General features: G+C 41.9%; 1 protein-coding gene across 2 annotated transcripts in view; it reads left to right on the top strand.

The window, feature by feature from the left end:
* Positions 1-8,758: 8,758 nt before the first annotated feature.
* The window catches only part of LOC109035786 (uncharacterized), a 130,631-nt gene continuing 112,483 nt past the window's right edge, over positions 8,759-26,906 (top strand). Inside the window, exons 1-2 of one of the 2 annotated variants that reach the window (XM_019049566.2) lie at positions 8,759-8,836; positions 23,815-24,030. In XM_019049566.2, coding sequence (XP_018905111.2) covers positions 23,847-24,030 — 184 coding nt within the window. In that variant the 5' untranslated portion in view covers positions 8,759-8,836; positions 23,815-23,846. Of the gene's footprint in view, positions 8,837-11,771; positions 11,909-23,814; positions 24,031-26,906 lie in introns of those variants that run through there. The other variant, XM_019049557.2, reaches the window with a different exon arrangement.

Here is a 26,906-nt window from a genome sequence, read left to right as displayed (position 1 = left end):
CTGTCCATTGAACAAATGATACTGCAGCGCACAACAAAATCGTGCATGTACAGCGCCTTGATCGGATACGAATGTGGCGCATACGTCCATCGTTGTAAAATGTCTTTTACAACAGCCGCCGATTCAGTCGACCCAAGAGCAAGGCCTTGAGTTTTCTGACGTTTGCATTCTCACATGGCGCCGTGAAAATTGTTCGAACTTTCGTTGTTGAGTCATTTTGGAGTAGCTACGGTTCACGCCGAATAAGTTTACGCACTTTCTGAGCGCGACAGAAGATCGTCTGACGTCATTTTCGCATGGAAAGTAAATGCAAGAAGCAAGGTGGAGAGTCCTCTGTCGCAGTCTATAAGTGCGTAAACTTAGTTGACCGAAAATAAGCCAAAGTTATTCTCCACTTTCTCTAATCTCCATTAATTTGAGCAGTTTCCCTAATCTCCATTAATTTGAAAAACGCCAGAGAATGGAAGCAAGTCTGCCGAATATTTTCGAATTTAGGTGAATGTTTGCTTCTTTTAGAGAATGACGTCCAAGACTTAGAAAAACCGAGAAATACTAAAATTCATCCGAGAATGAAAAATATCCGGGGTATTGAGGAATTTGTCAGGGAATCGATGCTACAAGTAGGGCACTTCCCTTCTTTCCGTCTCAAAATGAAATCATTTTTGAAATTCGCGGCTTTAAATAATCAAATTAGAAATAATGAAGAAATCGATTTCTTCTCACCATCTAAAAGTCTTTCTCCTTAAAAAAAATATAAATAAAAATGAGAGGAAATCCCGGGGTTTTATCAGGGATTTTTCTGCAAATATCAGGAACAATCAGGGAAATGTCAGAAAATGAATAAAATCAAGAATTCTAGACACCTTGTCTCAGAGGAAATTACATCTCCCATATTGCAAGAGTGACAGAGCATCGAGCTGATACTTTTTATTTCATTTTTCTTTTTTTGGCAAAATTTTTGATTATCATCATCAGAAAACATGACCGGTTCAAACGCATCGATAAATATAAAAGGGGTGACGCGCGTCACGCATGAAAAAATGGGGGTCAAAACTGGTTAGTGAGACGAGTTCGGATTGCAAAGCAGCCAAGGGGCCCAGCCCCAGCGCAAAGAAGTACGAACTGTTCATCGGTATGTAAAGTCATAGTTTTGCGCCGACAGAAACGCCACGTCATAGCCCAGAACTATCACGCATTTACAATTACTGTTTTTAGCGTTTGCACGGGAATCGCCTTCAAAACGGCGATTATGCAACTCGGCAGCACCCGTGCCCGAATAGTTATCGCTCAATAGGTAGAAGGGGCTAGTAACGGATTTTCGATGTTTTTCAGCCAGCTTCTTGATTTGAGCGATTAATGTCGGAAATTAATGTCTTCAGATTGCATGCTAGTTCTCTTGAAGGCGACTTTATCGCCGTGAGAGCCAGAGAAAGATAATCCTTAGAACAGAAAAATAAACATTACTAATAGTCGATTCGGCTCTCTGCATTATTTTAGGGAACATTTGGGAGGAGACGGGATCATGTCAGGCAGTGTAAAATTTAAACAGGTCCTGAGAGGTTGACTTAGAGGTGGCTTTAAGGGAAGGGGGAGGGGTAAAAAAGTCGACCAATATATCTTATACGTAATACTTAAATGGCCCTACTACGTAATGGTGAGGCGTGAATTACGATATTCGATGTTTTCCCTTTTGGAGCTATGGTAAAGAATTGTTTATTTTAAGGTGTTCTTCGCGAACACCCTGAACATAAATCCTTTTCCATAGGTTTAAATGACAGATAAATCGATGTATCGCAATGCACGCCATCGCACTGCTACCATTATGACTTGGGTACCGATCATCGACCAGTGCGTGTTGCTCATATGATTGAACTTTTCGTGTATTTTTCGAAGGAATTGAGAATTTGCTGGTGTCTGAAATTTGATGAATTTTGTGTTCAAGTGGAAAGAACTGAGGGAACTGAACACGAGGATACCCGGTTCATGAATTGAACAATTATTGGAGAGGATACGACAAAATGATCTAATCTGCTAAAATACGTGTGTTTAAATGGAAAATGCCGCCAGATGACGTCACCAGGCCAGGCGGTGCATTTTCTCAGTTTTAAACCTTTTTTATACTGTTTCCCATATCAGACAAAAATTATAAAAAATACTGTGACATCAGCCCTTTAAGCACTCTCAGATGAAGCAATAAAACATTTGCACGCAAATTCTCCATTACTCTATTTTTTTCCAGTGTACAATAATTTACATGTTTTAACCAATCTTACGTATGTACTGATGTGTTGGACCTGCTTTCGGTATGGTGAATCCCAACCGGCAGCGTCCGAATGGAGTGTCCCAGTGGCGTGGCGTGCTTTGCGATGTATCGATAGATCTGCCATTTAAACCTATGGAAAAGAATCGATTAACAAGGTGTTCGCAACGAGCACCCTAAAAATCGATTCTTTACCATAGGTTTAAATGGCCTAACAATCGATACATCGCAATTCACGCCACGCCACTGGAGTGTCCATACGGCGTTTTACTTGAGCTTTACAGCGTTGTGGTCGGTGATTTACTTCAGCAAAATTGCTGTCGATAAATTACATCAAACATCTAATTGAGAGAAGGGGAGCATCTACGGCTGTCTTTCCAGTGCCTCAGAAGAAAGGTGTGAGACAGTGGCGAGGCGTGAATGATCCACTATCGATATTTCTCCGTTTGAAGCTGTGGTAAAGAATCGATCATTAAGGGGTTCGTTGAGAACGCCCAGTTTATCGATCGTCCTCCATAGGTTTAAATGACAGATCAATCGATTCATCGCGAAGCACGTCACGCCACCGCCTGGCATCGAGGGTGGAGAAATGAAAAATAATCGAAACACTGCCGGACGAATAATATGTATGGATGGTCCCAAAGCAGGTTCGATCGACCTCCACACCTCAATGTCTTAGAACGTTTCTCTTGTACTAAAAAAAAACGCTGTATGGGTGCTTGAATGTTGCTAAATTGCCACCGAGAGGATACTTATTTTTGAAGAAAGTTATGCGTATTTTTCCTTGTTTTTAGACTTATCAGACCAAACTACGAACGACACGACGTCCTCTGAAAAGTCGGAGGAAAAATATTCTCAGATTTCTGCGAAAATTTGCGATTGGTCGATGGCTCACGCGGCGTTTTTCCTTAGCACAGCAGAATTGGCATACATTCTCCACCATCCTGCGGAAAAACGCCGCGAGCGTGTAAATTTTGCCACAAATTCTCTGCAAATTTTGCCTCCTTCGAACAAGTTTCACCGCCCTCCCCTTCCCATTAAAATTCGGCTGTAGGGTGACCCTGAGATAGTGGAGATGTTGCATGTGTGAGGAATTTGCGATTTGACTGTTGATTCTTATGTAAAAGTTCCCGAGAAACAGGATGGTGCCACTGGTTTTCTCCGAAATAAACTCCCAAGCTCAAAAAAAGCTCTCAAGTTAAGGCCAAAAGGAGGGGATATCCCACGCTATCCTGAGAGTCCACCTCTACATCAAAACAAACGCTCCATTCAAGGATAGGGAGCAAATACATTGACAGGGCTGCCACTTAATTTGGGGACTCTAAAACTGAAAACACGGCATCACTGCTAATGTATTTGCTCCCTATCTTTGCATGAGGAGTTTGTCTTGATGTAGAGGTGGACTCTCAGGGTAGCGTGGGATAACCCCTCCGTTTTGCCTCATCTTGAGAGCTTTTTTGAGCTTGGGAGTTGATTTCAGAGAAAACCAGTGGCACCATCGTGTTTCTTACGAACTTGAACTTGCATGAATCAACAGTCAAATCGCAAATTCCTCACACATGCAACATCTTCATTCTCTGCAAATTTTGCCTCCTTCGAACAAGTTTCATCGCCCTCCCCTTACCATTAAGATTCGGCTGTAGGGTGACCCAGAGATAATTGGACTGCATTTAGCAATGTGGAACTGTAAATTCTGGCTTTTCTGAAAAAACACTTATGTGCATGGGGAAACTAACGGCGCATACGTTGTTTTTAAACCGGGCTATAATTTATAGTTCCAAATTGCAGAATGTAGTCCATATTTCTTGTCCGAAATTGAAAAGAAACTTGTCAGCCTTGCTTATTGTCTCCCCCCCCCCCCCCCAACCGAAAATACGATGTGACGGGCTCCTCATTCGAATGCAGAGGCCGGAGCAGCGAAGTCGTCCGGGAAAAGCTCCTTTTTCCGCGGTTCCCGGGGACTTGGCATATTTTCCCGGGAGCGGGCTCCGGGCTCCGGGACGGCGACCTTTTTTCGACTATAACAGAGCTCGGAGCTCGGGGCTTGTAAATTTCGCTCATCTTTCTGCTGCTGCAGTCATTCCGCTTTATTGGGCGGCGCAACGGCCTCGAATGTCTCGTCTGACTCTCCGTATCTATTCCGTCTTTTTATCGATACCTTCCTCTGCCGCGGGACCCAAGTCCCACGCCGCATTTGTTCCTCTTCCCTCCGCCCTTCGCGACCTTTTCCTCGCGAGGAGTGTTAAAGTATGAGCCCTGTCGCTGAACAGGTTTCAAAACTTTCCACGCTTTTTTTCAGTTTATTGCCTACATAGAGAAAAAAAAGGAGGTGTCTGCATCTTGAGGATTGTTCACTCCCTGACGCAGGTCGATGCAACCTGACCAGGAAAATCCGGAATTCGAAGTATGAAAAACGTACTATAACGTCCGATTTCTTTGCTTAAATCAACTCATGACAAAAATTTAGTGTTCAAAACTCTTCGTCGAGTGTCAGGAGCCATGTGGCTCATCCAGCTCGATTTTTAGGGGCCATTGAAGATTTTTGCCAAATTGACTTTTTGCCTATTTATCACGGGGCACTTAGTAGAAAGTCGGAATCAGGTGCCGTGAGTCGAAATTTAAAAAAAAATCTCCGAACAGAAAAATTGGGATTTTCTTTCTGAGGGGGGCAATTATTAGGGGCCACGTTGGCGCAGAGCCTTCATTTTTTATGCGCCATAACCGATTTCTTAGGCGCCTGTGAGTTTCGAACACTGGATATAATATTTCAAACACTATGTAGAATGACTTGTTTCCATAAACTACACCATTTTCAAGAAAATCAATGATAAAATTCGTCCGCACCAACCTATGTCATCGAAAAAATCCAAGATGCCTGAGATGCAAACACCTCCTTTTCTCTCTCTATGTGTTCCTTGCGTCAGGTGACATGGTTAGATGGGAGTATATCGGACCGAGAGAAGGTTCGTTGTCTTTTAACTGGGCGAATTTAAATCAAAAGGGGCTGTAACCGTTTTGAAATGAGTCCTGTTTTGCACTTACTCTCATGCTGCCTCCCCGAAAATATTCATTTTTGAGGAAAGTCATGAGTATTTTTCCTTGAAGTTTTCAGACACTTTTGATCAAATTACGAACAAAATTCTTTAAAAAAATTGAGAGAAAAATGTGTATTAATTCGCCCCAAAATCCTTGATTTGTCCAACGAAATTTGGCAACGTTTGATGGCTAATAAGGCGTTTTTTTCCTGAGCACGGCAGTACGGATCTCTTAGCCCATGTCAGAATGGAGAAAGTTAATTTTCATTAAAAGCGGCCAATATTGTCAAAAAAAAAAAAATTGGGAAAATATCTGTTAACTGTGTACATCTACTACGGCTCAAAAATAATGCAAGAATTGAATATTACTGAACAAGCTCATTCCATTCATATTTTTTTCTCAGTTGGACGCATTTAAATCGAAATAAACTACATCCATTGTCATATGAGCCCTTTCTTGCTACTATGGACTTCAAGATTCATGTCAGAATGGATATTGTTCCTTTTGATTTAGATGCGTTCAACTGAGAAAAAACTATGGTTGGAATGAGCTTGTTCAGTAATGTTCAATTCTTGCACTATTTTCGAAAAGTAGCAAATGCACACACTTCACCGAAATTTTCCCGATTTTTTTCGTAGAATATTGACCCCTATGCGAAACAAACCCAAGTTGCGTATTTTAAGCACCTATTCGAACGCGTACCACCGAGAGAGCCAAAATTAAGTCCGAAAAGATCCGTCCCACTTAGGGTACTCGCACGTGCGCTATCGATCGCGCAACTCTCTATCGCGATTTATTATCCGTGCAGCTGTTATCAATGCAGGGCTGCACAGATTATAAATCGCGACAGGGGAGCTACGCGGTCGATAGTGCACCCCTGCATATTTTTGGAAGCCATCTTGGATTGATCGGAGGTACGTCGTGTTTAAATGGGAGCTAAAAATTCGCAAATTTGAACTTGTTTTGCGTGGGATAATATTGTTCAATGAAGTTTTGGGAAAAACCTCACCTGGAATTGGCGCAAATTTCGTACTTTTCACTCAACACCCGGCCAGCACGATAATGTCTGGAAACTATTGTGGCAACGTTGTCGTTTAATTTCTGACAATACTCCTGCAATATTCTCCCGACATTGCCACAATATGGCAATATGTGAATGATTTACCCAAACATGTTGTCAACAATATTTCAAAAACATTTTGGCAATAATTCCTGCAACGTTGACAGCAATATTGTCAAAATATTGTTCTGACAATATTGTTACATGTTTCCCCGAAATGTAAAGACAAGTGATGTCTTTATTTCCCTGGTTCACCAGCGCACTCTAGTTGTGAACAACACAAGTTTACTGAGCTCACACGACATTTATTATTCAGTGGTTCATTCTCTACGTAGGTACTGGTGTTACACAGGTTAATCAGAGACAAGAGACATACATATACATATCATATTAACCAAATGTTAGTTTGACTTATTCTCCAGCAACTGTTGTTACTAGGCAGAACATATTCATGTTCTGCCTAGTAGCAATGACCTTTGAAAAGCTACTTCAAGAATTCTTGAAAAAACCTGTACAAATCAGGCCCGAATTCATCTACTTGCCGTCCACGGGCCGCCGGCCGCCCCCTTCTCATTCGTTTTGGAACATTGATACAAACTATCGAGTGAACGTGCCGGAGGAGGGGTGCATGAGACGCGTTTATTCGTGTTGGGCACATTTTCTATGAAAGCCCTGTCAACACTAGCAAAAGTTCACGGAACTTTGCGCGAAAGTTAAGTTCCGTAAATCTATCTGTGTGTGGACAAGGTCTTGCATTTATAAGAAATGAACGAAAAAATCATGAAAGAATAAACATGAATGTGGTTTAATAATTTTAATTTCCGCCACCGTGCCAACCGAACTGTGTTTGGCGCAATGCGTGAAGTATCCGCACAGTCTTGTAGGCGCTATGCGTTTCGCACCGACCGCTGCTGACCGCACTACGTATGACGTAATGCGTGAAGTATTCATGGAGTCTTGTAGGCGCTAATATGTGGTTCATGCTGACCGGCGCGCCGACGGCTTCTCCTTTTCATTTCAAGTCCTCGTCATCACTGCTCTCTGCGCCGCGCCGCTTCAAGCCAAATTGCGTCTTTGATTTCTCTCTCAACTATACTAATGAAAGGCGCTGTCTCTTGTATCACCGGAAGACGAACAAATTAGAAATTACTGTACTTAAACTCTCAGGAAATGAGAGACTTTGTCGCCTTTTCTCGTTTTTAATTTTTTTTCTGAATCCGATTTTTTTTATACCTACCTAATATTATAACCTAATACGTAATATTGTCGCCGTAAACACCGGCAATATTGCGAAAATATTGCTGCAATATTTCGTGTTGGGTTGTTTATTTAAAGCAGAATCTATATTCGGTCTCAACGAGATTTCCCTCATCTAAAGTTTCTAAAAAATTCACAATGTCTACTCTGACTGCTCTAATTTGGTACGTGTTAGCAAATGCCGTTCTTAGCACAATGCATGCCTTGTTGCAAAATCAAAGCCTCTAGTTTTATCAGCAATTAGGAACGGTGAGAGATACTCTGATTGTTTTGCATAATGGGACTCATGGAGATCGCAATCCGCGTTTAGAGGGCCGAGACAATATTTTGCCCTCGATTTAGAGTTTAGATAGGCAAATGCGGGCCCGTGGGAGTTATGATGGTGGTATCACATTATCTTTGAATTGGAGGAATGCTGCCGTGCTAAGGAAAAACGCCGTATGAACATTCGAGAGTTGCCAAATTTACTTCGATAAAATGTTCATCTTTGAGGACAAATATGAATATTTTTCCTTGAAATTTTCAGAATGTTTAGGTGGCATTGCGAACAAAATTATCTGAAAAATTGGGAGGAAAATACCCTTAAGTTTACCAGAAAATTCGAGTTTCATGAAAGGAAATTTGGCAACGCCTGAAGGTTCATACGGCGTTTTTCCTCAGCACGGCGGTATGGAGACCGGGATCTCTCTGTCAGATTGATGGTACGCCTAGAGCGGGTGCTATCCCAGAAAATGTTTGTGTATTAAGGCCTGGATACACGCTCACATTTCCGTCAATTTCCGATCAAAATGATGACAGATGGCTGAGAGTTAGAAATAAAATTAATTTAACCAGTGTGTTGATTGAAAGAAGCAAGAAATAAGCACGGTTCCGTGGAAATAAGACGAAGGACGAGACCTGCAGTTCCATCATCTAAAAAAAGGTACCTTCCTTCTGGTAGATATATCCATCCTTGATTTCGCCTTCAATTATGCAGGATAGGCAACAATCTTATTGGAGAGCTGAAATAGTTACCAGTGCGAGAGAGATTTACGATGATCGATCGCCTCAGAATTTGATGGAAGAAATTGACGCTTCGTGATTTGTTTAGTAGATTTCTTCTTGAAGTTCTTTTGAAGAACTAATATATTTACGCTCTTTTGTTACAGGAAGATCTCGTCGTGAGAAAGTTTCGTACTTCGTCAAAAATTGTCCAAATGTTGCAAGAGAGAGGTGTGAACGAGGTAGGTCCACTCATAATATTGTTTCTTATCCTTATGCGCCCGGTACGATGACGCGATGGAAAGAAGAGGGGCAAGGTTTTGTAACAGCGGTTCCAACAAACTGATTGATGGATTCCCTCCTCTTGTGTTTCCCCTTAGATTGCATTGGATAGGCAATGAAACCATATATAAGCTTGATAACCTGTTTGAAAAGAATGCTCTATCTTGCTACATACCGAGCTGGTACCAATAGGTCATGTGTGAGCAATTATTAGATGTTGTTTCCTTGGAGTTCGCCTTCAGTTTCTTCAGATAGGCAATAAACATACAGCAGAGCACGAATAGTTATCTTCTCGAAAAACGTGTACATTATCCGCTCTGTGTTTTATGGGAATCAATAAACGACGATGGACCTATTCTGCCGTGCTAAGGAAAAACGCCGCATGAACATTCGAGAGTCGCCAAATTTGCAACGCAGGTTAGCGCCTGCAAGACTGCATGAATACTTCACGCATAGCGCGTACAGACACTCCACGGTGCGCGCTGTTATAGTGCCTGCTAGGCTGCATGAATACTTCTCGCATTGCACGTACGCTACTAAGCGGCAGAGCCTCAATCGTCGCGTTTCCGCATTTCCCGTCTTATGTAGTTCCAAGTTCTGCCGTGCTAAGGAAAAACGCCGTATGAACATTTTAGAGTTGCCACATTTCTCCGAATAAAACATGTATTTTTGAGGAAAGTTTCGCATATTTTATGTTAAAATTTTCAGATATTTTAAATTAAAGTGTGAACAATATTTTCTGGAAAATTCGACGAAAAATTTTCAAAATTTTCTCAGGAAATTCGGTTTTTATTGAAGGAAATGTGGCAACGCCTGAAGGACCATACAGCGTTTTCCCTTAGCACGGCAGTATTGGTATGATTTTTCCATGAAATTTGCCTTTACATTCAAATCGCTCCACATTTGGATTTAGCAGAGCTGTGAACTCGTCAATTAATTCTTTCAGCAAGCTGTAGAACATTAGCGTTCGATTGAGTTTGCATGCAGTTGATGGTTTTCTCTATGATGCGGCTGCGGTTGATGATTCCTGACTCGATGTCGAACGACCATGATCGATAAAAAGCATTGTTAAGATCGGGATTTATAGATAAGGATCATTCCATAAACGATTCGACCATCGACCCGTACTGCCGTGCTAAGGAAAAACGTCGTATGAATCTTCAGGCGTTGCTACATTTCCTTCAATACAATGTTCATTTTTTAGGAAAGTTGTGAATATTTTTTCTTAAGATGTTCAGACGTTTTAGATCAAATGTTACGAACAAAATTATTTGTAAAATTGGTAGACAAAGATTCAAAAATTTTCCTTAAAATTAATGATTTGCTGGGGGAAATTTGGCAACGCTTGAAGGTTCATACGGCGTTTTTCCTTAGCACGGCAGCGTAGGTGTGTTAGAACAGCTAATCGGCCGTGAAACTATAATAACGCGAATATCTCGTATAAGTATCCGCAGGGGTCTCGGATTTTTGAAAAGGATCCAGCGGGCCGATTATTGAAATTGATCGACAGAGCTATAGACAAAGAAGACATAGGGGGTATAAAGCAATCCTATTGGTTGAAATGGGTGGTTCTCATATACTAAGGGGGAAAATGATAGACTAACTGTCGGGTCTCTCGTGGGTTGCCGTTAGTTAGTCTATTACCTACCTCCTTTGTCCATTGTATCCACCCGCTTCTACCAATAGGATCCCTTCAAATCCTTTTTGTCTTTCCGAAGGAAATACACTATTTTGTCTATTGCTTTGTCTATCAATTTCAATAATCAGCCCGCAGTTGTGTCGGACGGTATGGATTCGATCTAGAAGTAATGACGGAAACCGATCGATGGCGATTCGATCAACAACTAAAAGCGGTGTTGATTCGATCGAAGAAAGAAAATGTTAACCAATCAGCAGCGACTCCTTCGATACCGATTCGATGGACAACTGATTAAGATGGCGGTGTCCAATTCGATCGACATGAATCGATCGGAAAACAAAAACGTGGAATAATCGACAGCGTCTTGACAAACTCCGATGCGATTGACAATTCTTCCAAAAAGCTGTGTCTATTTGATCGAAAAATAAAAACGGAAGGATATCGACAGCGACCCGATCTAAACCGATTCGATCGACGAAATTCGACTGATTCACGGATATGCCGATCAATTCACGGCTGTCGATTGATTCACGTCGATCTAAGGCATACCCTCCGATCGATTTACGGATTCAGCGAGCGAATGACATCGAATGACAAAAAAATCGTGGTAAATTGAGATGAAGTTTCGATTTTAGTGCATGTAATTTTACAGAGATTGCTTCAAGATTGATATAATCGCTCAGCTGCCGATGATCCTAGCAATTTGACCGCCAAAATATCGGAAAAATATCACACCTAATTTCAAAATATCGTAAAAATATCACACCTAATTTCAAAATATCGCGATTTTTTCGTTGAAAAATGTCACTTGGGTGCTGCCACTTTGCCAGAAGCGCCATACAGTGGATCGAGTTTATCAGAGAGGTCGACATGGAATTCTTTACTGAAACTGAAAATTTTGATGTTTATTTCATCAAATTTTAAATTTCAAGGGGTGCTTCGAGAGGAAATTTTTACGAGGAAACCGATGAAACCACTTTTAGAACCTCAAATTTTTGTGTAATCGGAGTTGAAAGCTTTTAAAGTTTCCAAATTTTGTCCGACCTCTCCTATCGAATCGATCCACTGTGCGTCACTGGGAGAATCGGCAACGAGGGCCGAAAGCTGTAGAAGGCGGAGGACCATGCGTGCTCTGATAAGTTTCCGTCTTGAGCCGCGCACATAGCGCACGGTTTCCGGTCAGCTGACTCGCGGCGCGGGGGTGAGGGGGGTGGGGGGCGGGGCGAGGCGAGGGAGGGTTGCGAGGAACCGGCGCGGTGGCGCGGCGTCACGCGAGGAAGCGTCAATCGAGTGCCGCGTCGCCTCCTCGACAGTGTCGCATCCTCTCGAGTTGCTAGTTTTTATCCTTTGGATCAACTTTTCATCCCTTGGATTCTCAAAAACAGTTCTCCCGGTAAGCTCTCAGATTTTCGCTTTCGACCCGCCCCCGTGAAGCTTCATCCAGCACCGCATTCTCCTCGTTTCAGGATCTGTCGGCTCTTTCGGATTTTTGCGTGGACCCTCATTCGTCCGCTTGTGCAAGTAGATAGCTAATATGTTGAGAATATCCCGAGAGTAATTTTCCAAAACGATCCGGAAAATTGTCCAAGTACCCATTTCTTTCTCTTCTTCCCCACCACTTTTTCTATATTTTCCCCCTCTTGTTTTCCTCACTTCTTAGTGTGTATCCGAAGGACATACATTATTTGTCTTCTTCCTCTCTCCTTTTTCTCTACTCCTTCGTTCTCTTTTCATCCTCTTTTTCTTTTCTTTTTTTTTCTTTTCATTTTCTTTTCCTTTTCTCAGCATCCTCTTTTTCTTCTCCCATCATCCTCCTTTTCTTCTCCCATTATCTTCTTTTCCTTCTCTTCTCTCCTCCACCCATTCTTTCTCTTTTTATTTTTCTTTTCATCCTTTCTTCTTCTCTCTTCTCCTTATTTTTCATCTCTCCTTTTCCTTTATCTTTCTTCTCTGCCCCCTTCTCTTCTTTTTCTTGTTTTCTTCTTCTTCTTCTTTTTCTTTTACTTTTTCTCCTTCTTCTTCTTCTTCTTTTACTTTTTCTCCTTCTTCCTCTTTTCTTTAATTTTTTTTTTTTTTTTAAATATATTATGGTGTCGAATAACTCCTATAGAGGCCAACCCTGCAAATGGACCCCAATTCCTTTCAGTCCGTTCTCAACAACCGGCCGCGGCCCCAAGTAACCCTACACTTAAAACCTTCAAATTCGAGTCTCCTAACTAGGAATCAACCCTGGACCTCTTGATCATCAGGCCAGCGCAATAACGACCGCACCACGGGAGGCCGACTCGGGGAGTATTATCGTGAAATTTCAATCTATGTAGAGGATTTTGAGGAATTTCTGAACATAAGTGGTCATCAAGAGAATAATATTTTGAGGAGAGAACTTATTCTCATAGTATACCCCCAAAATATCCTCGGCAAAATCCAAGAATATTCTCAAAACCTTCTCTATGTATTGAAACCTGCAGCTTATCCTCAGCATAGTGTTTGCGCTGCAGGTCCTTTACCTTCATACTTTTTGAAAACCAGGGTAATCCCAGCATATAATACATTTCGGCTCATTTTGCCTCGGTAACCTAGATATCTATGTTGACATCTATTAATTTTCCTGCCATAGATTTTGAGTGTAAAGTTTCTGTTGATTCTAGATTAGGGTTTACTAAACCGTGCGCCTTCAGCCCTTCGTCAAATACGGATTTATTCGCGAATTGAATTTTCCCGATCTTATCTTCCCCAATAGCTGTAAGTTTAGTATTCACTTGGCTCGTGAGAAGCTATGTGCAACATCCAGAGGGCATTCGATTCAGCTGCACCGAAGCTCGCTGCAGCATATTGAAACGGGCGCCCAGAAAAAAGCTCAAGTGATCAGCTTCGCGCGCAGCTTAAGAGTTGCCGAGCTGGAAACGGAATTTCTTAAAGTAGCGCACGCTTCTGTCCAAGTCAAGCTATGGCTGTATTAGCTGCAACGTGTGTTTTTTTTGTTTTTCCTTATAAGTAAAAAAAAAAAATCAAAAAAAATAAAAAACAACATAAGTTACCCAGGACGTGCCTTGGGAAGGTCCAGTTTCACGAAGTTACAGAGTGAACAATTCTTAAAAAATCAGGGAAAATCTGGGAAAGTTAATCACTTTTTCCCTACTCTGAGGTCAGTGAATATTGCCGCGAATCCTTGCATTTTTTCGATTTCACGAGACCTCGCGCTTGAAATATTTCGTGGAGAGAATTTTCGTGTGAGATTAAAGGAAAAAAATATTGAATAGTCACGGAACTTTAAGTGCAGAATACCTACCTGAAAAGTCAGGGAATTTTGAAATGCAGGAATGCTTGTCACTCTGTAGGTCAGATGTTTGCGGAAAGGCACAGGCCGGACGTCACAATTTAGGAAAGTTCTTTGTATATTTGGATGAAGGCTCTTCCAACAATTATTTTAAGCTGACTTTTTTTTGGAAAAAGAGAAAAAATTGAGCAAGTTGCCGCGTCTTTGGAAGTTACTCGTGAAGGATTTGAAGGAAATTTGTTTTGACCCAAAAAGGCACGAAAATAGTCCCGAGGTACGATTCTGCCGTGCTAAGGAAGAACGCCGTATGAACATTCGAGAGTTGCCAAATTTCCTTCGATAAAATGTTCATTTCCGAGGAAACTTACGAATATTTTCCCTTGAAATTTTAGGGACTCTTCGGTGCAGTTGCGAGCAAAGTTATCTGGAAGAAAAATATTTACAAGTTGACCAAGAAATTCGTGTTTTTCAAGGAAATTTTGGCAACGCCTGAAGGCTTATACGGCGTTCTTCCTTAGCACGGCAGGATTGCTATGTAATCAAGGGCGGTTTTAAGCTGAATTTATCGTCGAATTCAGCCCCGCATATCGCGAGATCGGAAGGAAATTTATGATCCTTCTGCTCCGCTTCCATGAACATATTTGCAGTTTTCATTTCGTTTTCTTTTTAGTTTAACCTAATCCTTCTTATCAGTATGCTCAGACCGAAGGGATGCTCTCACGTTTGGTAATCAGGCGAAGGATGATGCAATCTATTTCAATATTTACGTAGCAAAATTTTAAGTTGCTAAAAGTTTAAAATGAATATCGGCCTATATTTTGAAAGCATGTGACGATTTTATTTCATTCACTCTCTCCACATTAATTTAAAGAAATAAAAATAAAAAAATAAATCAATGTTTGCGCGAGGTCTTTCACAATCGCACGGATCAGACTTAATACAGCATTAACTGAAGGTTTTTCGAATGTATCACCGTAGGAAAATCTGATGCGTGTCCTTTTCGCGAAAGATTTTCATCTGGTTTTTCCTTCTTTCCTTTTCCTCTTTTTCAATTTTATTTAAGTTATCCATCTTTTTCAACTGTCATATTTAGGGATTCTCTTTTTTCTATATCGACAGTGAAACTATCAGATCACGTGTCTCGTTTGCGGTGTTCAAAAATTTCCGCTTCCATTTTATTCTTTTAAAGGAGAACGAATCAATGTCATTCCTTGTAGTTTTCTCAGAATTTTCTTCGGACAAAGAAGAAAAATCTCGTAAGTTTTGAAGGACTAGCGTTGAGTAGTTATCAATGTTGAAAATAAAGTATGGCAAGATGTCTGCAACGTCGTAAAGCGAAGTACGTGGTCCGGTAGCTTCTTCGTTGATATCTACTTTCGTTAAGATTACCAAACTCCCTAACATTTTGCATCTGCATCCTTGTCGTGATCAAATCGTCCTCAAGTTGCTTAAACTCCGTCCAACATTTTCTGAATCTTTCCTGAGGACTGTGCACTTGGTGCGACCTTCCAAATTTTCGCCTACCTTTTTAGCGACCCCCTGTCCGATTCCGAGTCCTGCATTTCGTGGTGGTAGCGTCTTGTAATTAGTTCATCCAAGTGTCCGGATTTTTCTTCGTTTGCAAATAATGCTCAAAGCATTCCTGGAAAATACTTTCAATCTTTTTAGATTTTCTTTCACGCTCAACTTCGAGTACTTTCGTTGCATATTGGATCCTATAGAAGGAAAACAAAACCGTTCAGGGGAATTTGAACAAATTAGCTTCGCGTGTGAGATCGTCGAATCCACAGTAATTAACTTGGGTTGCGGAGCATGGAATCTACAAGTGATGCTGGTTTTTCTATCGGCGTTTTTATGGACAGCGTCTGGCATATACAATGAGATAATTTACAATCCACGTGTGTCTTGTTGACCGCATTTTTCTCCTTACGGATCTCAACGAGGAGACGGATATCTCTTTGCAGTTCCTCACGGCCTTTTCCCTTTAAAATTTCATTTTCAGTTACTTATTCACATTTAATTTGGGGTTGGTTTTCGAGTTCCAAAATCACCTGAAGAAACTCTGTGCACATTCGAGGTACGCACTTAGGCATCGAGTCGACAACCTCTACGTCTATTTTTCTGGATTTAGGGTAGATGAAACTCTACAACCCTTTTTTAAACGCTCAAGTTAAAATTTTTAGGCAGCTATATTCTCGAACATTCTAATGGTTTTCTACCCAAAGCAAACCGTCGGAATCCTCATCATTCAACCTGCTCGGTGACACGTTCTTAAGTGAGGGAAAGTTGAAGTTTTGGAAGACGACGGCTAAATATATTCGTTGATTCTACAATGCTCATAATGCCGGGAAAACCGGGAAATGTCAGGGAATTTTAAAAAGTCAGGGAAAACCGAGAAATGTCAGGGAAAATTTGTTAAATCACCTTTATTTGCTCTCTAGAATGGGTTTGAGGTTTCTAACAACTTTTGCCTGAAAACTATTTTCAATTATGCTTTCTTAACCACCTATCATATCTTAAATTGTCAGGGAATTGCACCAAAATTTGACAGGGAAATCAGGGAAGTGTCAAGGAATTTCATTTCCTAAATTCTGTGACGACCCTGTAAATGAATTTCAGGCCCTACCTACTTTTCTAGCCGTTACAATATTACATTTCGTCGCCAGACTGACGAAAGAAGGTAACTACTTTTAGATGTTGCTAAATTCCTCCTCGCATATTGCATTTTTACGAGGAAAATTCCGAGCGGTTCTCCCTGATAATTGCACGGGGGTTTTCCTTGGTCTTTTGCAAACATCAGAAAAATTTTGAACAAAAATTGCGCAGCCACGGTCTTGTAGATATTCGAATTATTTGAGTCAATTTTGCAACCTTGGAATGAAGTTACGTTCCTTCGTGTGGGAAACGACGATTTGTGTCAAGCCTGTGTCACACTTTCAAAATACTCTATCAAAATATCAAGGCGTTGTGATTTGCTTATTCGATGACTTGTACCTATCACAGCACTTGACTTTGACATTTTGATGGGGTATTTTGATAGTGTGACGCAGGCTTTAGCAATTATTTTGGTATCGGTAATTACGTAATATTGATGGTTAGCAGGACCAAAGCATCGTCCTTTTTGTTTCAAAGTAACTTTGAAGTTACAACCAGAGCAGGAATCCACTATGAACATTGTTAGAGTAACGATGCTTTTCTCCTGCAGTGGTCAGAGAATTAATTTTACTCAATCGTTACAAGCTTTGATGGAATTTTTTACGTCTACCTCGGAATTTTCTCATCCTGTTAAAACTTTTGCATGGTTCTGGTTTCACAATTGGACGTATTTCTGTCACCCGGAACTTTGTGCATTATGAGGTGAGTCCTGTTAATCATATATCCTTATGGGTCTCAGGGCTCATGTCTTTATGCACATAGTTCCGTTTAGGAGAAATACGTTCAATTAGTAACGTCTTCTAACTGAAAATGGAGATAAACGACATGAATAGGGTGTGGAGGCTACGCGCATTGTAGTTTCGCCTTCAATTTTGAAGTAGGCCACAAGACATTCTTCGTGCGGCAATCGTTATCAATGCGTATGCTCGTGCTGAATTTTTCACAGATTTCGCCCGGCAGAAAATTATACAACCTTTCACTCAATACGATTTTAACGTTCCCTATGTTTCTCCACTCTAGTCCCTGTGGTTGATGAATGCATACTTGAAGCACAAATTACAAAGTCACCCTCACATGTCCGTGAAGCAGTGCCTCCCTAAGCTTTACATGGAAAACGCTGCGATACGGTCCGATCTCATCCTTTATCCACAAAGCCCAAACTCGCTAAGTAAGGAATGTGGAATATATGATTGCACCGAATATTCCAAAATTCAGGGAAAAGTTAGAGAAAGTCGAAGTGTCTCGCAACCTCATTGAATCCAACCGATTAAAAAGAGAGGAAAAAATTGCGATAACTAAATCGTCGCTGTTATCGCGAGATTAAGATCTCTTTTTCTCGCTTATATTTGTGTTTTTCCGGTTGAAAACTAGGTTCCTAGTGAAAAACTTCGAAATGTCCCGGATTCTCGTTTATTTCTTGGTTTTGCAGCGTTTCCCCCGGATAAAGATGTATTGCATCGTGTTTGTGCGTTGATCGAGTTGATAATTATTCGAGAAAACCTGTCACCTAAGGCTCCCAAAAATGTTCAATCGTTTTTTGATCCTAGCGAAATACTTCGAAACGTTGCGGGTTTTTATTTAATTTCATGTTTCGGCAGCCTTTTCCTGGACTAACAATAAGTTGTATCTCACTGTGTATTTAAGCGGATCAAGTCGATTATCCCCCAGAGAAACTTATCGCCACTTGTCCCTAAAAGATGTTCAATTGAGGGGCTTGGAGGGCAAAGTGCATAAGTGCATTGAACAGTTCCTCCTATTTTGAAAAATACGTGTTTAAAGTTTCAAAATCATATATGGAGCCTCGTGCCGGGGAAAAACTCACACTTGATGCTTAAAAATTGGCTAATATATCTGCGAATTTTCCGCAGAGTATTTATCAAGATTTATTTCAGTCGAAATGACTAATATCTCAATTTTTTTTAGAAACCACCCATATTCACCTTGTCCTAAAAATCCCTCAATGGGTCATATCAGAGTCATGTTTTGATGCTTGATTCTTGTAGATTAGCAAAAAATCCGTCCAAATAGAAACTTCCTTCGTTTAATATTAACCAAGGTATCGCGCTTTGAAAGAGTCGGTCTATGACGTCATCCGCCGCGGTAGTGACACCCTTGGTTTCTTCCATCTCGCTTTCAATCATCAGGGAGCCACGCAATTTCACTGGTTACTCAACACGAGAAAAGCGTGGAAGAAACCAAGGGTATCACTACCCGTTGGATGACGCCATAAACCGAATGGAGAATTTGCTTGAAAATATTTTATTGCTTCATCTGAAAGTGCTTAAAGAGTCGATTTCACAGTATTTTTCATAATTTTTTTCTGATATGGGAAACTGTATAGAAATAGGTTTAAAAGTGAGAAAATGCACCGCCTAGTGACATCATCTGGCGGCATTTCTCATTTAAATAATACACGTATTTTAGCAGATTAGATAATTTTGTCATATCTCCTCCAATAATTGTACAATTCATGAACCAAGGGTTTCCTCGTGTTCAGTTCATCCAGTAGTTTTCACTTAAACACGAATCATCAAATTTCAGACACCAGCAAATTCTCTATCGTTCAACAAAGCGCGATATCTCGGTTAAGATTGAGCGTAGAAAGTTGCTGTTCGGACGGATCTTAATATTTTTAGCCAGCCTACAAGAATCACCAACACACACGATTCTCTGACCAGCGCAACCGACCCATTGTTCTCTGCTCTGGGCATTATCTCCAAATTTAATGTATTCTTTCTTTGTCCTAACTCTTAATTTTGTACTACCTTTTGATACCCCTGCTTTTTAAATTTTTAATTCTGTACTACACCATTTCGATCTCTCCTCTAAGGTGCTAATGGCTCAATTCGTCACCCCTCTGACGTAAGGGCGTATCTCAATTCCCACGTGAGCCTTGTTTCACATATACATCCATGCTTCATGGGGCTCATTTGAAAATTAAGATACGCCCTTACGTCAGAAGAGCGCCGAATTGTTAAAAGCACCAAATAAACGCTTCTACCAACCAACCAACCAACCATGGGCACAATGGAGCCTAGCGGAGGCTCCCCAAAGCTCGAGATTTTATGTAGGGCACCGGGGAGATTCTAACGGCCTGATCCCTCATATCACTTAATCCAGGTAAACGCAGGAGCCCCGCAGAACGGGGGCCTCGGCTCCCGGAGGCGGGGGGAGGGGGGGTCGACGGGGGTGCAGGTCCGGTCGTCGGCGGCGGCGGCGTTTCGCCGCTCCGCATGGCGTCGCGTCGGGCCGGGTCGCCGCGTCAGCTGAGTCGGTGTCTTGGTTCCCGCTATCGATTTTCCCGGGTTCTCCTGGCAACCGGCGCGGCCGCGGCTGGGCACGACTCGCTGCGACGCGATGCAGCCAGGGAAACCGGGACGCAGACCCGACGAGTCGGGCTCCCTGCCCCCCGCCCCGACCCCCACCCCCAGGCGCCCGTTCCCAACCCCCGAACAACGCCCACGCCCTCGTCTGTTTGTCTGCTCGTTGACGTGTGTCCGAGCTGGCCGGAGCATCCCCGACGTGCAAGTGTGTTTAGCAAACATTTAACGTGTTCGCCCTGACAGGGACGGAGATGGAACACGGAGGGTTGCCACCTCTGCCGCCTGATTATTGGAGTTAATAGACGTAGCGATAGACGTAGAAGCATTCCCCGAGAGCATTCCGTGTATTCAGCAAACATTTAACGCGTTCGCGATGACATGCCGCAATCACAAGCTAAATGTGGGAGCTGTATGTTGCTTGTGTGTGGAAATCATCGGCACGCGCAAAATTCAGCATCAGCAACAATTCTCAGCAGCCGTCGGACTAATATTGGATTTGTCTGGACTATTCGAATAGATTTGATACACATCTGGTTGAAAAAAACTCGAATTTGCGAAATTTCAGCCGTTGGGCGATGACTGTTGACTTCCACATTCAGCTACTGAATTCAGCATGTGATTGCGGCAACAGGGACGGACATGGAACACGAAGGGTTGCCACCTCTCCCGGCTGATTATTGGAATTAATAGACATAGCGATAGACGTAGAAGCATTCCCTGAAAGCATTCCGTGTATTCAGCAAACGTTTAACGCGTTCGCGATGACAGGGACGGAGATGGAACACGAAGGGTTGCCACCTCTCCCGGCTGATTATTGGAATTAGTAGACATAGGGATAGACGTAGAAGCATCCTCCAAAAGGATTCCGTGTTCTGCCGTGACATGAACATTCGAGAGTTGCCGAATTTCCACCGATGAAATGTTTATTTTTGAGGAAAGTTATGAATATTTGTCTTCAAAATCTCCTGGAGTTCCAGGTGAAATTACGGACAAAATTTTCAGAAAAATATACATAAGTTTACCAGGAAATTTGAAAACGCCTAAAGGCCCATACGGTGTTCTTCCTTAGCACGGCAGCGCAGTTAGCTAACATTTAACGACGACAGCAGGGACGGAGATGGAGCACAGAGGGTTGCCACCTCTGCCGGTTAATTATTGGAATTAATGGCATACTTATAGCGATGGGCATAGAAGCATCCCCCGGAAGCATTCCGTATATTCAGCAGACATTTAACACTTTCGCGATGATGGGGACGGAGATGGAACACAAAGGGTTGCCATCCCTGCTCGTTGATTTTTGGAATTTATAGACAAAGAAGAAGATGGCTTCTATTGGCAGCGCGTTTAACGTTTAAACGTATTTACGTTCATTCACGAGGAAGACGAATTTTGTGTACTTACAGGCTATACTTGCCTAATTCTCACTAAATGTAAGGATATACTGAGCAAACTCGTTCATGCCATGGAAACTTGTGGCCAGCGCATCATGTTGTTCTTCATTACCTATTGAATGCTAGAGTCCCTTTATACCCAGAGTTAAGACAACTCGATTATCAGCTGACTGGCAGCCGGCCTTGGCTGGCCATGGAGGCCGAAACGAGTGCACCCTAACGAACGATATTGAGGGATAAGGATCAGGAATCCTGCGATGTCTGTCACACAAAAACAACAACATCAACAAATTGATCAATTAGAAAGAGAATGAGATTGGTTTGTGAATAATTTCTTCATCTATTTTCATTTTGGACCGATGGCAATAACAACTTACTCTTGATAAACCACAATTAGGTAATATTTTCATTATTCCTGTTCACATTCGAGGTACCGCCATCTTGGTGCACTCGTTTCGGCCTCCATGAGCGAGAACCAATCAGAATTGGATTTTTTTTTAGGCCACTTCCAGCCCAACCTAAAGTGAGTTGTCTTAACTCTGGGTATAAAGGGACTCTATTGAATGCACCGAACCGTGATAGTGCAATAACGGTAAACTCAATCATTAACGACAAAATGAACCGTAGGACGATTGGCGTAAAATTCAAATACCAGAGATGTACTCTATGACGTAATGTTAACAATTCGTCGGGTTTCACATTCACCTGGGGGGGGGGGGGGGGCAGCAAGGTATTGAGGGTGGTGAGTCAAGAGGGAGGAAGTTACGACTTGGTGGATAGGTATACTGCCTCCTGCAGTACATGCCATGACGACAAATGGGAGGTATTTATCACGAAGAGGAAGTAACAGGGAGATACTTGCTGATTTTGTCGCTTCTTTTTTTATAAGGACCTAACTCGATTCCCAGATGAGCCCTGTTCTCCGTATAACTCAGTGCTTTCCGTGGCTCAGGCGGAGATAGAATTACGCCCTCACGTTAGAGGAGCAACGATTTATCGCAAACGCTGCGTCGTCTACCCCATAAATAGTTCTGGTACGAGTACATTCATCTATTTTTCAACGGGTCAGTTGTCCACGTAACGCGAAAAGGAGATGCGATTTGATTACCTATTGACTCTTATGTAAAAGTTTGGGAGAAACACAATGGTGCCACTGGATTTCCCTGAAATCAACTCCCAAACTCAATAAAGCTCTCAAGTTGAGGCCAAAATGGAGGGGATATCCCACGCTATCCTGAGAGTCCACCTCTACATCAAGACGAACTTTCCGTGCAAAGATAGGGAGCAAATACATTGACAGAGCTGCCACTTTAATTAAGGACTCCAAAACTGAAAACGCGGCGTGGATCTTTGGAAAACTTGAAGATGAAGGACGCCATGGTTTTCACTATACCACAGTGGATGACATCATTCATTACATTTTTTGAAGGATAGTTTCTGGCAATGCGAATACATAGCTCATTGCGCGGCTTTTGGCAAAGCGTTCATAAATACCGAAAAAGTGCGTTACGTAGTTTATAGGGACGGTCCCTGTGCTGCCGTGCTAAGGAAGAACGCCGTATGAACGGTGCAAAACGCAGGTTAGCGCCTGCAAGACTGCATGAATACTTCATACATAGCGCGTACAGGCACTCCACGGTGCGCGCTGTTATAGTGCCTGCAAGGCTGCATGAATACTTCACGCATTGCACGTTCGCTACTAAGCGGCAGCGCCTCAATCGTCGCGTTTTGCCGTTTCCCGTCTTATGTAGTTCCAAGTTCTGCCGTACCAAGGAAAAACGCCGTATGAACATTCGAGAGTTGCCAAATCTCCTTCAATAAAATGTCTATTTTCGAGAAAAGTTATGCATTTTTTACCTTTAAATTTTCAGGAACTTTAGGTGAAATTAAAAGCAACATTATCCGACAAAATGGAAGAAAAACATTCATAAAGGTTACCAGGAAATTCGTGTTTTATAAAAGGAAATTTTGCTACGCCTGAAGGTTTATACGGCGTTTTTCCTTAGGACAGCGCGGCAGTATGCTCGGGAACGGTGTCAGCAATCGTTGTCATCATGCTCCGATTTTGAGTTTGATGATACCCTTCTCGTCAACTGTCACTTCACGGAAAAAAAAATTGCTGATTCAACAATTCAATTGCTAAAAACAGTGATTGCAATGTTTCAACGCAGATTTTACAACATAAAAATGCTACTTTAACCACATTCTAAACTGATTTAACCACGGGGGTGGTTAAAGTAGCATTTTTCTGTTGTAAAATCTGTGTTGAAACATTGCACTCACTGTTTTTAGCAATTGAATTGCTGAGTCAGCAATTCTTTTTTTTCCGTGTCGGACAGAAATTGGACGTCTTTCTATCAAACGGAACTAAGCGCCAATTTGAGTGCCTTAATTTTGAGGAATTTAGAATCCTGGATAGCGCGTCCTGTCAAACGGACCCAAGCGCCATGGAAAAGCATTGCGAGTATAGGACGAAATAAGCCGGACGCCCGATTCCGCCGCCAAGCCAAGCCCCCCTCTACCTTCCTCCCTCTATGGCGCTTAGTTCCGTTTGACAGAAATACGTCCAATTGTAGTTCCTAATTGGAAAATGTAGTCCACTTTACCCTCCGCATTTGGACTAATGGTTTTTGTTTTGCGTGTGATATGGCAGATCATCGTTAAAATCGGCCAGAAGCGAGGTCCATGGAGGCTCCTGCCGCGGGGGGCTCCTCCGCTCAAGGGTCGGCCAGGAAGGACCCCCAGGAGCTACCCTCCAACCCCCCCGTCGGACCCCCTTCGCCCCTGTCCGGAGCCTACCTCTTCGTCGTGATTGGTGAACCCCGCTCCGAGGAAGACAAGCAGGTTATCCTCCAGAAAATTACCAAAGGTAGGAACCCATTCTTCTCTATTCATTTTTCCAAAGTAATACATTCATGTCTTCAGCCGCTCGATTCTTGAATCCTTATCGAATGTCATCGATCGATAATTCCTTATCTTCATAATGCTATTTACCGCTCAAGGCCATTTGATAACGATTCAACAATCGACCTGCGGGCCGATTATTGAAATTGATCGACAGAGCGATAGACAAAGAAGACATATAGGGAGTATGGAGCGATCCTATTGGTTGAAATGGGTGGTTCCTGTAGACTAAGGGAGAAAAGGATGGACTAACTATCGGGTCCCTCGTGGGTTGCCGTTAGTTAGTCTATTACGTACCTCCTTTGTCTATTGTAACCATCCGCTTTCACCAATTATAGGATCCCTCAATACTTATTTTGTCTTTTTTTCTATAGCTTTGTCTATCAATTTCAACAATCGGCTCGCTGCAGGCCGTATTCTTAGTTGCTCCTTCATCGGCTCCATTCCTGTAAGGAGACTCCTTTCCCGTTTGGTACACATCGTCATTAGTAGAGGTTTAAGGTAGCTCTCACAAGGGCAACATAAAAAAAACAGTCTTTGCCGACATCGAGTGCAATTGAACCGATTATTTTCCAAATCACGGAAGTGCCAATGTTTATGTTGGCGGTGGAGGGGTTGTTTTTTTCTCTGTCATAATCAATCATGTCTGATTTCAAAATATCTATACATTTTTTGGAATTCGAAGATTGTCAACAAAGTGAATAATTCGGGTTTTCATGTTTTTTCTCGCTTTTGCAATATTTTGGCGCTCACGTGATTTGGACAATAATCGGTTCAATTTGTTTAACTTTGAAATGGATCCTCGTAAGGGATTAAAATAATTTACCTTCGCAACAAGTACGGAATACGAAAGAAATTATTTTGCGAACTTTGTGAATTTAAGGTACTTGTGAACGTGCCTTAAAGTTTTTCAAAATCTTAGAATATTCTCTCCCGTATTTTGTGCTTTTTTCAGAGGCAAATCATTGTAATCTCTTGCAAGGATCCATTTCAAAATTGATGCTGCTGAATTGTACTCGCGGTTGGCAAAGACCAGTGGCGAGGCGTGAAAAATCGATCATCGATTTTTCCCATTTGAACCTACGGTAAAAAATCGATTATTAAGGTGTTCGTTGCGAACACCCTGTTTATCGATCTTTCCCCCAGATTAAAATGGCTTATCAATCGATTTATCGCAAAGCACGCAAGGAGAGAGTAAAATTTCTGGCTCATCGGTAAAAACACGCATGTGCACAGGTAATTAATGGTGCATACATTGTTTCTCAACTGAGCCAGAGATTGTAATTCCTAATGGACCACTAGACAAGGTATGAATTTAAGCGATTTGATACATGTTTCTTAACCAGAATTTCACGTAGAACACGATTAGCGCAACGAATATTACTGAAACTAACTCCTAACGAAGATATCAACGTTTTTATTTTACATTGGTTACGAGGAATTTGAACTGCCCGCTCACAAGAAACTCAAAGCTCTACGAGAGTCAAATCGCCCACTACAACGGTTTCAGCAAGCTTCTCAACCGAGCAATGTTCATTTCCCACCATATGTTGTTCAAACTATTAGCAATTTGCTATAGCTGAGCCTAAGCGTCCAGATTGACGTTGCCAGATTTTTAAATCGCAGATACTGTCATGATAACGTTTAGCGCGCGATGTGAATCACGTAGAGTATTGAGTTTTCATGAGCGGGTGGTTTAAATTTACGCATCAAGAATCATTAAATATCTCCGTAAGGAATCCATTTCGTTAATTTCCGTCGTGCGCATCGTGTTCTACGTGAAATTTTAGTTAAGAAACGTGTATCAGAGTGCTGAAATTCGTACTTTGCCTAGTGGTCCATTGCCAAATGTAGTCCAAATGTCACCCCAAACTGATTTTCTAAGGAAAGGAGCTGTCTTAGGAACGAATAAGATAGTTTTCGCGGAAATCATCGGTTGTTCATCAGTCCTATATTCTGGTATGTGTATGAAGTATGCTCATCAGGAAGAATGTAACAAAGTAACAATGTTCAGCTGATTCTGTTTCGCTCTGGTCAAGCTTGATTCATCTTACAATCGGCCAAGGTCATTGGTCGTTCTATAAAATCGGTGACATGCTATCTTGGTGGCTGGTCGAGTCTTACGCCAATGCTGTTTGTTTCTCTTATTTGATGAATGAAATCGATCCTGATGCGCGACCTTCCAATTCCGAAGGCACGTGTCACTTGACATGTAAGGGAGGAAAAAATAAAGTATTATACAAATCTCAAATGACAAGAAGAATTAAACTGCGGCATTTTCCCCTGTTTTTTATGGAAGTCTATCCTAATCGATGGAAAATTTAGATGCCAGTTCACAAAACGCTGCGCAACCCTACATGAGCGAGACAAACTATCTGTGTTCACAAATTTTCAATTTTGTGATGAAGAATCACACTTGGTGGACCTGGCCTTCAGCAGCTTGTTTTTTTTGTTCATCCGTAACATGATTGCTGCGTTGCTTCAGTCAGGAAATTTCAGACAATGAGATCGGCTTCATCTTTTTTTCAAGAGAAATCTATCAGGGTCCAACCCAGTATCTAGGTTTGCTCAAGAGAGATCGAATATACGTCTGGTATTTGAATTGATTAAATTAACAATAGATCAGTTCATCTAAATCGCGTCTCGATGGTTCAAGCTTCATTGGCTCATCCAGCAAATCGGCAACATTGTTTTTCTCTATTTAAATCTATGAAAATGTATCGATTCATGGAGGGGCCAGTAGCTCCGACAAGAATCGATTATTTAACATAGGTTTAAATATAGGATATCCGGTGTTGCAAAATTGCTGGATCCGCCTCTGTCAGGCTTATTGATTAGCAA

This window comes from Bemisia tabaci, chromosome 4 (genome assembly GCF_918797505.1).
Source record: "Bemisia tabaci chromosome 4, PGI_BMITA_v3".
Taxonomy (NCBI): domain Eukaryota; kingdom Metazoa; phylum Arthropoda; class Insecta; order Hemiptera; family Aleyrodidae; genus Bemisia; species Bemisia tabaci.
Note: the sequence above shows the minus strand (reverse complement) of the source record. Positions and strands in the feature narration are given on the sequence as shown.